The 12960-nt window shown below is 42.1% G+C and overlaps 1 protein-coding gene across 1 annotated transcript; it reads left to right on the top strand.

Moving 5' to 3' along the window:
* Positions 1-11639: 11639 nt before the first annotated feature.
* On the top strand, positions 11640-11957 carry LOC141674502 (uncharacterized). The gene has a single exon (XM_074481208.1). It carries the CDS (start codon positions 11640-11642, stop codon positions 11955-11957), a length of 318 nt encoding a protein of 105 aa, XP_074337309.1.
* Positions 11958-12960: the final 1003 nt, after the last annotated feature.

Genomic DNA, 12960 nt, shown 5'->3' with positions numbered 1-12960 from the left:
GGGTTGAATGAAATTCTTGAACCTTTTTCAAAAAAAATATAAAATGTTCTATCTTAATAATATATAAGTGTTTAATTTGCAAAGTGTGGAATAAGAAGTTAGTAAAATCAAAACACAAGTAATTAAAAACACAAGTCTTTAAAAACTTTCTGGTGGATTTGAATGTATCCACCAGAGATATATATTATATCAAGAGAACTCTGTGTAGCAAGATTAGCTCACAGCTGCTTACAAATATGAATAACTAAGTTTATATAGAAATGCTAATGATGCATCTTACAATTGTTTCTCTGAGATAATGTTCTTAGTCTTGTTCCTCGTTGTTCTATTTGCTACTTCTTGGTTTATATATCACCAAGATTACAAAGTAATAAGACATGATAATAAAACAAAACCTATCAAGTCTAATGCTATGCTCCTTCATTACTCCATTCCAGCATCTTTCAATATCTTCATAATAGCATGAAAATGACAATGCTTCTTTGTTCTCTAAAACCCAGTTGAATAGGCTTCCACATTCCTTTTGCATACACTCGATGCATGTGACTGTGTTGTCACTGTCAACAGATGTTTGAATTGATTATCCGTCGGGTACATGATCATCCGTCGGGTTGCCTTGTTGATCATCCGTCGAGTGGCATTGTTTTTTATCCATCGGGTAGCTATCTGCCACTTGACTTCATTTCATTTATGCAGAATTACAAGACATCATCTATGTACAATTAATCAACCTATTCTGCATATCTAATTAAAGTCAACATGACTTGAGTGCTACTACAGAATCTAAACAAGGTGTATGCAGAAATGTGCTACAGACTCATTATTACACAAGCTACTCACTCGATAAATAATTAATCATCATCCGTCGGGACTATATTGAGTCATCCGTCGGGACTATATTCCTTATCCATCGAGTGCTACATTTTTCACTAAGTAAAATCTACTAAGGTGTCTTGTTAATGAAATCATCAAGTTCACAACATATCCACAACAAACTCATCTATGGCGACAACTCTGTGGCGACAAGCTTTCCCTTGTGCTTCCTCTGTGGCAACAGAGTTGCCTTGAACAATTCTCTGTGGTTACAGCTTCTATGGTGACAGAGTTGCCTTAGAGTAGTTTCTCTGTGGTTACACCTTCTGTGGCGACAGAGTTACCTTAGAGCAATTTCTCTGTGGTTACACCTTCTGTGGCGACAACTCTATGGCGATAGGGTTGTCTTAGAGTAATTTCTCTGTGGTTACAGCTTCTGTGGCGACAGGTAGAGAGAGCTGTCATGACTTAGAATATTTTGGCTCTTTGTCAAACCATTCTTCAATGTATCAATCAGTTTTCTTCTGTTAATTGAATCAAAATACTTTCTTGAATGCCGATGTTTGGTGCACTTGTATGGTTCACAAACAGCTAGCATTGTGAGGATCCTAATTCAATTTATCTTGTGTTCCTGAGTTGATACATACTGATGTTTATCCATTTCTTCTTTCACTGAACCCTTGATCTGTTAACACTTCAAAATCAATACATGCAACTGATGTCTAAAGCCCTTTGATGTCTTATTCTTCATGGCTTCTTGAACATTACAATGAACTTCTTCCCATGATCTGTTAAAGGACTTAATGAATCAATCACATCATTTGGTTCTTTGTGTTTATCCTTTCTTCATCTGAAGGGATCCTGTGCTTCACAGTTTAATATTGTTTATCTGTTTCTATTTTCATGTTGAGTTATAAATTCTCGATTACATGTTACATTATATTATGCTTTACAATTGCCTATTGTGACAGTGACTGGGCAAGCTGCCCCACCACCAGGAGATCCACCACTGGCTATTGCATATTCCTTGGTGACTCTCCCATTTCTTGGAAAACTAAGAAGCAGTCAGTGGTTTCCAGATCATCGGCAGAAGCCGAATATAGAGCAATGGCTCTAACCTCATGCGAAGTTACCTGATTGTCAGCACTTCTCAAAGATCTTGGTATCAAAAATCTATCCCCAGCTGTTCTGAAATGTGATAACCAAGCCACTCTAGCTATAGCTGCAAATCCTGTCCTACACGAGAAGACCAAACATGTCGACATTGACTATCACTTTGTGAGAGATAAAATCAAGAGTAAATTGCACTTTACACCCCTCATAGATATTCACTTTTTCGATTTGATCTTAAACTTTTAATTTTGGCAGAATACATCCCTCAACTTTTAATTTCGTTTCATATCGCAGCCCTTTTAACAATTTTCAAGGGTAAAATCGGAATAATTTTTTTATATTTATGTTATTATAATGTGCACCCCGTATTTATAATATTGTAACATATTACACCCCGATTTTAATTTCGACTCGTCAAAAAATATATAAATTTGTATGATTATATTAGGTAATATTTTTTTACTTAAAAAATAATTAAAATATAAATATTCTCTATTAAATATGGATTGAAATCGCAAATAAGTCTTTTATCCATATTAATTTAATTTAAATACTATGTAGATAATTTTAAATTATATATTTTTAAATAATAATATCAAAAGATATCTCTTTTATCAAATATATGTGTCTAGGTTTTGATATCACTTTTCGGCACAATCTTTATAATTCATAATTTCTTATTTTTGTTTTAATATTTTTATAATAAATCTCTATTAAAACTATAAGTTTCCTAATTTTTCAAATTTTTAGTGTTACTAAATACTTCATTTGATTCATGTTCTTATGTTTATTTTTAAAATATATTAGCTACAAAATATGTACCAAATTTAAAACTCGTAAAATGCATGCAATGTTATCGGACATTCTTTTTCTTGGAATCCACTGAACTTAGGGCTGTAAACGAACCGAGATGTTCGTTTAGCTCGTCCGGTTCGTTCGAGTTCGAGTCCGATAATTTCGCCCGATAAGCTTATCGAACTTGGATTCAAACAATATTTCTTGTCCGATAATCTTAACGAACCGAATCGAACTTTTAAGGTGTTCGACTCGAGTTCAGTTCGTGTTTGGTTCGAGTTCGGTTCGTTCGTTAAGCTCGAGTTCGGTTCGAAAAAATATTATTTTTATAATATTATATGTATAAATAATATATGTATTATTAATAATATTTATTAAATATATTTTATAATTATTTAAAATATGTATTTTATTTATGAAAAAATATATATTAATAGCTTGATATAATTTTTTACTTCAAATAATATTTAAAATTATTATTTTTTAAAAATACAAACGATGTTCGCGAACAGTTCATGTTCGTTTGTGTTCAGTTCGGTTCGTGTTCGGTTCGAATATTACCAAACTCGAGTTCGGACAAGAAATTTTGTCCGAAAAGCTTATCGAACAATGTTCGGTTCGTTAAGATTTTGTCCGAGTTTGTTAAGAGTTTATCCGAGTTCGGTTCGTTTACAACTCTAACCGAACTAAACTACACAAACCAAAATTTTCTACTTTTTTCGGTTTGGTTTGGTTTTCATAATATAATAATTTACTAAAAACCATTGAATTTAATGTTTATATTTGGGTTTAAGATTTCATTAATTTTATAGCATTTAGTTTTGATTTGGATAGATTTTATAACATTAATTTTGGATTTCGGTTTATTTCTTTTAAAAAAAATCACACTCGACCCTAGTTAGTTTGTCTGTTATATGTTTTATTTTTTAATTTAATTTTATAATATATATTTTTATGGGTTTCAAAAGTTATGAAAATTTAAAATAAAGTATAAACTATAGAACTATATAGGGTGCATATCTTTAAAATATTAAAATTATGGGGTGCATATCATCATTATATAAACTTTAAAAATCATTCCGACTTTACCCCTGACAATAACGGTTATTTTGGACGAAAATTATTAAAAGGGTGCAATATGAAGTGAAATTTAAAATTAGGGGATGCATTCTGCGAAAATTAAAAATTTAAGATCAAATCGAAAAAGTGAATATTTATAAGGGAAGCAAAATGTCATTTACTCTAAAATCAAAGAAGGATCCATTATCACTTCACAAGTATCATCTTCTGACCAAGTTGCAGATATCATGACTAAGATACTACCTGTCAAGCTACACAACAGTCATAATGCCAAGCTTGGAAGTAAACCCCTCAAGCTTGCGGGGAGTATTAAGGCCATCAAGAAATATTTGATTCATTCGATCTTGTCCCTGTTCTCGTCAAAATTGTCATTCCAATTCTATCTTCAACATTGTCATCCAAGCTCACGTTACAATAAATTCTAGCTTTGCACCTAATTAATGAGATAAAAAACTTTGATTAATTTTTCCACAGACATTCCTCCCACATTGTGCCTCATGACCACAGCTTTTACGAAACAAAAAGGTTCATCATCACCAAAACCTGCAAATGTTTGAATATTTAGGGTGGTAGAATACGTCGCCTCCATTAAGTTTCTCAACCAACTTCCCACTGTATATCTAAGTTCCCTCAGTGGTACAAAATCCACTCTGTTGGTGTAGCACACTCATTCTTAATATGTTATGAAATAAATTATCATAATCATAATGATTGTTTGATATATAGGTAATGTAAGACCTTTCATGAGAATAGTACTTTTTGGAAATGCCTCTGGCCATGCTTTCATACTGATAATTTATTTCACGGCTTAGCATCTAAAGCATATGAGTTCCTTGCACCGTCGTGATTATTGTGACCTTTAATGCATAGTAGTCTGCCTTTTGAGGAATTGGAAGGGAACTGCTGGTGTTGGACTTCACCTTTTTCGAATATGTCATTTATGGAGCTCATGAACCATGTGTGAACGTCTTGGGCTGTATCCTCCTAACAAAGGTCTTTTAGGGGGATAAATGTTACACTGTCTTGGAGAATGAAAGCTATGGAATCTATTTGGTTGGTGTAGTTCTTTAATGTTAGAGTTTTGTTGATGATTAGACTCTGCCAGTTTTGTAAAATAGTCCAGGAAGAGGAAGATGGGGCCAAGGCCGCAGCAGATAATGGGGTTCGAAGTGAGTGGATGTGGAAGAGAACGAAGATTAAGACACATATAACTAGAAAGTAGATTGAGAGTTCTGGAGAGTAGATTGAGAGAGGCCTCTGGGGTTTTCTGGTAACTACTTGAGGTAATAATGGTTTGATCATGGTGTTTCGTTTAATATGTCAACACTTTGAAACTATCTTGTGATTTCAGAAACTTGGAGGTGTGGATCAACTTTTAAGATTGATACCTGATAGCCTGTAATAATGCAGGCCCAATAACAAAGGCCCAGGGCCCAACAGCAAGAGCCCAGGAAGCACTCAGCTTTAACCTTGAAGGCCCCCGGACACGTGGCAACATCACCACCGTCCAGGTACCATGGATCCAGAATGTTCCTACGGTCCAGATCCGGTAGTACTCTGACGCATCCCAGGCGTCCACATGCCCTACAGTCCAAAAGACACACCTACGGTTCAGATTAAAAGGTATAAACCCCTAAACCCTAATAGGAGGCCTATAAAAGGCAGAATAGAAGGAAGGTTACAGGTTACAATCTTTCTCACCTCTACTTACATACACACACACGTACACACCATAAAATACTTGTAAAATTCCCGTTTTGCCCCTTTTCTCCTTTAAAACCCTTTCTCATTCTCACACCGGAGGTGCCGCGGGGACGCCACCCCCCTCCGGTTCTGTTTTGTAGGTTCCCACCCTACAGCTACACCGCATGCCGCCACCATTTCTGTCCAAACGGAGCTTGAGTCCGGGCCCAACAAGGAGAAGTCCCCGGGGTGTTCTGGAATTATCAATACCATGAGAGAATCTACGGGATCTTGGATCCGTCTTCTTTAATTAATTCTTAAGGTTCATAATTTAATTCAGAAAAGACTTCGTATGCAACATTTTGAGAAAATTAAAAGTTTTTTACTCCGACTTTTGTAATTCTTGACTACATTGAGTTTTTCATGTGATTCAGATCAGTCATCACAGACCTTTGAGTCTACACTACACCAAGATTAAACTAACTAGCCTGCCTGGGTGATCAGATGTCACATGTGATGGCCCAGAAATAACCAGGCCCAAATAGAAGAACAGGGGTCCAAAAGAGATGCCACCCCAGGCCCAAGCCGAAGTGGTCCCCGGTGCCACGTGGCGCAGGACAAAAGAGTCAACTGTCTCATATTACCCAAAATGGAACAATTGCATCCTAGCCATTCATGGGTAATCATCCCAAGACATCTCCGATAGAGAAAGGACACCTGACCACACAGCTCATCTGGACCGTCCAACCTGTCACCAACCAAGAATGATTAAAGGCCAGGATGAAGAGGTACAAACCCCAAAAATCCTAAATCTTGGGACCTATAAAAGGCCCCAAAAAGAGGGTTTTAGAGGTTGATAAACATTTGACTGCTATACACACACACACACACCCTCACATATTTTTTAATAGCTCCTTCTTCCCTCTTCTTCTTCTTCTTCTTCAAGAAAGCCCATTTCTTATTCTCACACCGGAGTTGCCGCGGGATACAACCCCCCTCCGATTCTGTTTTACAGAGACCCCTACCTATCAGGTTAACCGCACCCAAACCGCTGCGGAGGCCGGGTCCCAGTACGTGAGAGAAAGGAGAAGACCTGGGAAGAAACTGAGTTATCATTGGCGCTAGAAGGAGGGGCGAACCTCCGGTGATGTGGTGTCATCTCCAGCTACGTTGCACAGCTGCAAAACCAAATAAACCCTCTCTGGTAAGAACGAAAACCCTCACCCTCTTTACAGCTCACTCTCCTTATTCTTTCTCCAGAGCGATCACACATCCTAGTACCGTCACCCTTACTGTGTCCTGAGAATAATGACCACGCGAAAGAGCAAGACCTCGGTCTCCGGAACCATTCAGCCCACGGTCGCCCCGCCCAGGGACGGCAAGATGGAAGATATAGATGAAGAGCCCCCACAGCTCGTGCTTCGTCTCAGCTTCAGCCCAGAGACCAGAGATTAATCATAGAGAAAGCAGCCCACAAGTATGCGGAAACCTCTACAAAACCTTGGGGAAATATGACCCCGAAGCAGATTCAAGCGGCTATGGACCTGTGGAAAGAAAAGAACAAGGCTCCTGAGACCCGTCCTGAAGACTAGGAAGAACACTCAGAAGAATCCCGGGGCTCAGTCTTGGATCGAATCGGCAAAACTAAGAGGCCGTCAGAGGACGCCCGAGACGAGATCAAGAGGACCACGCTCCGGGACCGCATTCGAAAGGAGGAAGAGGCCAAGGCCAAAGCCAACATTGAAAAAAGAGTGCAATAGGAAGAGGCCAAACTAAAGAAAAAGGCACGCCAGATCCATGTCTCCTCGGATTTTGAACCTGAAAAGGAATCCAAGAAGGAGCAAATGGCCCGAGCTCTCCGGGACCTTAAAAGAAAAGTGGAAGGAGATGTGGAAGTCGGGGCGGCAGCCACGCCCTTCACCAGAAAGCTGGAATCCACCCCCAGGGAATCAGCGCTCAAGCACTTCAACTTCGACTCTTTTGATGGACTTGCCGACCCTGAAGAACATCTCAACTACTTTGAACAGATCTCGAACATATACGACTACAGTACCTCACCAAATGTCATTTCTTCGCCTCAACACTGAAGGGTGGAACATAAAAATGGTTCAGTCGAGTCTCCTCCCGGAGCATCGACTCTTGGAAGGACTTCCGGGAGATATTTCTCAAGAGGTTCAGGGCGAACCGCATGAATGAGCTCCAGATGTGCCACTTGGAAACCATACAACAGAGAAGCAGAGAAACTCTCCCAGAGTTTATCAAAATATTTCAAGAATCAGTCAACCAGCTCTCCAACCTTGAAGAAAAGGAAGCCGTGAATATTTTCCGGTGAAATCTCTACCCTGTTTCATGTGAAGGCTACGTGAAGGACCTAATCCATAGGGAACCCCAAAGCCTTGCTTCAGCCTATGCAATGGCGTCCAAGTTTATCAAAGAAAATGACTTCCTCACCTCAATGAAGATGAACAGGAGGATCCGGGATGATGACGAGTCCCCGGAACACCGCCGCCCCTACGGGAAAGAAAAGAGGCACAGGACAGATAGACAGACCAATTATGTTCAGCAATCCATGGGGACCCCACCCCGGGATGACTACTCCAGACACCAGAAAAATGAAAAGAAGCCCAAGCCTAAGAGGGAACCAAAACTGGAGCCCGAGTGGACTCCGCTCAATCCGCCCCGGGCCGACATCTTGAGAAAGGTCAAGGGAAAGCCCTTTTATTACCCCCCGGGAACAGGGCCCGGGACAAGTATTGTGGGTACCATGAAGATCATGGCCACACCACGGAGAACTGCTTCTCTTTCAAAATGTTCATTGAAGATCAGATAAAGAAGGGCAACATGAACCAGTACCTACAGAGAAGGCTTGACGACAGAGATAAACCCTCTGGTGGAGGGAAACATGTGGTCAACATGATCTTTGGGGGGACCTCCTCCCCTTCCCGAAGTCCAGATGAGGGCAGGGATGTCTTGATGATACAGCCGACTGAAGATTAGCACATATATTTCTCCAATGTAGATTATAAAGACCTAGACCCCGAGCACAACCAAGCCCTGGTCGTGACCCTCGATATCGCCGACAATGAGGTACAAAGAATTTTGGTTGATAATGGTTCTTCAGCTAACATTATTTTCGAACACACCCTTAACAGGATGAAGTTGGGACACCTCCGCATGGATCCATGCCTCGAAGATCCTCTCTACGGGTTCGGAAATAATATGATCCCGATCCGCGGGGTAATATACCTCCCCATGGTCTTTGGCACCGCTCCCCGACAGGTATCTCATGTCATGAAGTTCTACGTGATAAGTGTTGCATCCTCTTACAACATGATCCTGGGAAGACCTACCATCACCAAGCTCCGGGCCATCCCGTCTACAATTCACCTAAAGCTGAAGTTTCCCACCCCATGAGGCATTGGGGAACTCAGGGGGGACCGGGGCGCTTCGAGAAGATGCTATGGACAGGCGCTGGTCATGGCTGAAACTGACCCAAAAAACAGAAAGAAGGCAATGGCCTTACCCAAAGGCCAAAGCCGCAAGAAACATCGCGAACACTTCAACAAAAGGCTAAAGCTGGATGTCAACATGATAGAGGACTCGGGATACAGCGTAACCAACGCCGACGCTCGGATACAGAAATTTGTGGAAGTAAGAGAGAAAACCAAGGTAGAGCCTGCCGCCCAGACGTTAGAGATAAAATTGGACCCCGGGAACCCCACCCGGAAGTTGAAAATTGGAAAAGGCCTGGAGACATCCTTTCAGGAAGAGCTCATCTCACTGTTAAAAGAATATGCGGATGTATTCGCATGGACACCAGAGGATATGCCCGGAATTGATCAGTCGGTGGCAATACACAGCCTGGATGTAGACCCGAAGAAAAAACCAATCAAACAGAAAAGGAGAAATTTCGCTCCCGAACGACAGCAAACAATAGACGTGGAGATAGAAAAGCGGCTCAGGGCCGACATCATCTGCGAGATCAAGTATCCCGACTGGCTCGCCAATGTGGTGCTAGTCAAGAAGCCAAATGGAAAGTGGAGAATGTGTGTCGACTACACAAGCCTCAATGCTGCGTGCCCTAAAGACTCCTATCCCCTCCCAAATATTGACCAGCTAATCGACGCGACTTCGGGCCATACCATGCTCAGCTTTATGGACGCCTTTTCGGGATACAACCAGATTCGCATGAATCCCGAAGACATCGCCAAAATGGACTTCATTACTCATAGGGCAGTTTACACCTTCATCATGATGCCTTTCGGACTCATCAACGCTAGAGCCACCTACCAGAAAATGATGAACACAATTTTCAAGAGCCAGTTGGGGAGGAACATGGAATCTTATGTAGACGATATGATCTCCAAGTCACTCACCACCCCAGATCACATAAAAGACCTCAAGGAGTGTTTTGACAACCTAAGGAGGTACAACATGAAGCTGAATCCGGAGAAATGTGCATTCGGGGTACCTTCAGGAAAATTCCTGGGATTCTTGGTCAGCGAAAGAGGAATAGAAGCAAACCCAGAGAAGATCAACACCATCATGGAAATGAAGATACCCCAAACACAGAGGGACATCCAGAAGTTGGCAGGAGGATGCCTAGCAGCCCTGCGAAGATTTATCCCGAAACTGACAGAGAGATGTCTCCCATTTTTCGAGTTGCTGAAAGGTGCCCGGAACAAGAAGTTAGTGGACTGGACACCAGAATGTCATACAGCTTTCAAGGAAATCAAGAGGCACCTGATGGACCCCCCGGTGCTCTCCAAATCCAAGCCCGGAGAACCTCTGTCTCTCTACATCGTCGCCGGACCCAAAGCTGTCTCCTCGGCAGTGGTCCGGGAGGAAGGAGGAACACAGAGCCCCGTCTACTATGTCAGCCAAGTCCTCAAGGATGCCGAGACTCGGTACCCAAACTTGGAAAAGTTCGCCTTGGCCCTTGTACACTCCAGCAGGAAGCTAAGGCAATACTTCCAAGGCCGAGAAATCAGAGTGGTCATGGACCAGCAACTCAAGAAGGTCATTCACAAACCAGATGCCTCTGGAAGGTTAGTTAACTGGACCATTGAACTAAGTCAATTCAACATCAAATTCGTGCCACGCACGGCAATAAAGGCTCAGGCCTTAGCCGAATTTGTGATGGAATGCACCTTCCCGGAACGTACTCAACCTCTACCCCAAGAGATGTCCCCAGAGAGAACCAACTCGGGCACGGATTCCTGGAAGCTCTATGTCGACGGCTCGTCCACGGCCGAAAGGTCCGGAGCGGGCCTCATCCTTATTAGCCCGGAGGGCTTCACCATTCAACAGGCAATAACTTTCGCTTTCAAGGCAACAAATAATCAGGCTGAATATGAAGCACTCATTGCCCGGCTCAGGTTGGCGAAATCTCTTGGCATCTCAAGAATGACCATCCACAGTGATTCTCAGATCGTGGTTAAGCAAACCACCGGAGAATATATCGCGAAATATCCAACACTGGCACAGTACCAGGCAATGGTACGAAGCATCTTGGAAGCCACCCCCGACATCACCATACTTCAGATCAACAGAGAAGAGAACTCCAAAGCGGACGAGCTGTCCAAGCTCGTGCAAAATTCCTCCGATCTCGTTAGTTCAGTATACTTCGAAGAACTCAAAGTACCCAGCACAGAGCGAGCTGAGGTCCTGTGCATCGGGAGCCCAGACAATTGGATGACCCCTTATATAGCTTACTTAAGAGATGGGACACTCCCGGAAGACCAGAACAAGGCCAGATATTTAAAGCACAAAGCTGCTCGTTTCTTCCTGGAAGAGGGTCAGCTATACAGAAGAACCTTTTCCGCATCTACCTTGAAATGTGTAGATCCTGAGGAGGCCAATTATTGCCTCCGGGAGGTTCATGAAGGCATTTGCGGAGACCACCTGGCAGCCAAAGCTCTAGCTTACAATATCATCAGGCAAGGGTATTACTGGCCCACGATACACTCCGATTCCGTCGCTTACGTCCAGAAGTGCCCCCAGTGCCAGAAATTCAGCAATGTTCCCAGACAAAACCCGAGCTTGCCAGCATCAGTGTTATCTCCTATCCCGTTCGCTGTGTAGGGCATAGATAACATGGGCCCTTTCCCCCGAGCAAAGGCGACCTCCGCTACGTCCTGGTAGCCATTGATTACATGACAAAGTGGGCAGAAGCTAAAGCCATGAGGACAATCAACCAACAGGATTGTATCAAGTTCATGAATGCGATCGTCATGAGGTTCGGGATCCCTGTAGTCCTTATCTCCGACAATGGCCCACAGTTCGTCGGGTCTGAATTTGAAGCATATCTAAAAGAGCTCGGAATCAAACACAAAAGAGCGTCAGTTGCACACCCTCAGGGAAATGGACAGGTCGAAGTAACCAACAGAACCATACTTCGGGGTCTGGAAAAGAGACTAGAAGAAACCAAGAAAACTTGGCCTGACGAGCTCCCAAAAGTCGTGTGGTCCTAAAGAACCAACCCCAGAGCGGGAACGAATGAGACCCCCTTCAAGCTTGCATACGGTATCGAAGCCCGCATTCCAATCGAAACCGGGTCCCTTTCCCACAGGATTGTCAATTTCAACGAAATCTCAAACATTGAAGGGCTTAAGACCAACCTGGAACTCCTAGATGAGATAAGAGATGAAGCAGTAAGAAAGATAGAAGTCTACAAAGAAAAGACAAGGCTCCACTTTGGGAAGAAGGCCAGAATCAGAGAATATGAAGAAGGAGACCTGGTACTCCGACACACAGAGGCCTCAGACCCAACTAATCAGGGAAAGCTCCAGCCCAACTGGGAAGGCCCCTACAGGGTTAAAGAAGTACTCCGGCCAGGAACTTACAAGCTAAGCTACCTCGGGGGGACCGAAGTCCCAAACACTTGGCATGGAGCTCGCCTAAGGAAATTCTACCAATAAAGGTAGACCACACATTCCGGCATCTCCTCCATTTCTAGGCTATAGCAGCTTGATGTAATTTTCAACATTTTGCCAGAATGTACTGTTGTCCTAATGATTTAAATGAAAAAACCGATTTGGAGCGCCCCATAACCCAAAATCATTCTACTATCATTCGATCACTGTCGCTATAATACTTAAAAAATTTTATTGAGTTAAAATTTTAAAACCCCTTCCCGGGGACCATTACACAAACCATGTGTACTTAGAAAATTTTATTCAGTTAAAATTTTAAAAACCCCTTCCCGGGGACCATTACACAAACCATGTGTACTTAGAAAATTTTATTCAGTTAAAATTTTGAAAACCCCTTCCCGGGGACTATTACACAAACCATGTGTACTTAGAAAATTTTATTCAGTTAAAATTTTTAAAACCCCTTCCCGGGGACTATTACACAAACCATGTGTACTTAGAAAATTTTATTCAGTTAAAATTTTAAAAACCCCTTCCCGGGGACTATTACACAAACCATGTGTACTTAGAAAATTTTATTCAGTTAAAATTCTAAAAACCC

The sequence above is a fragment of the Apium graveolens genome, chromosome 7 (genome assembly GCF_009905375.1).
Source record: "Apium graveolens cultivar Ventura chromosome 7, ASM990537v1, whole genome shotgun sequence".
Lineage (NCBI taxonomy): Eukaryota > Viridiplantae > Streptophyta > Magnoliopsida > Apiales > Apiaceae > Apium > Apium graveolens.
This window is presented reverse-complemented; position numbering and strand designations above follow the sequence as displayed.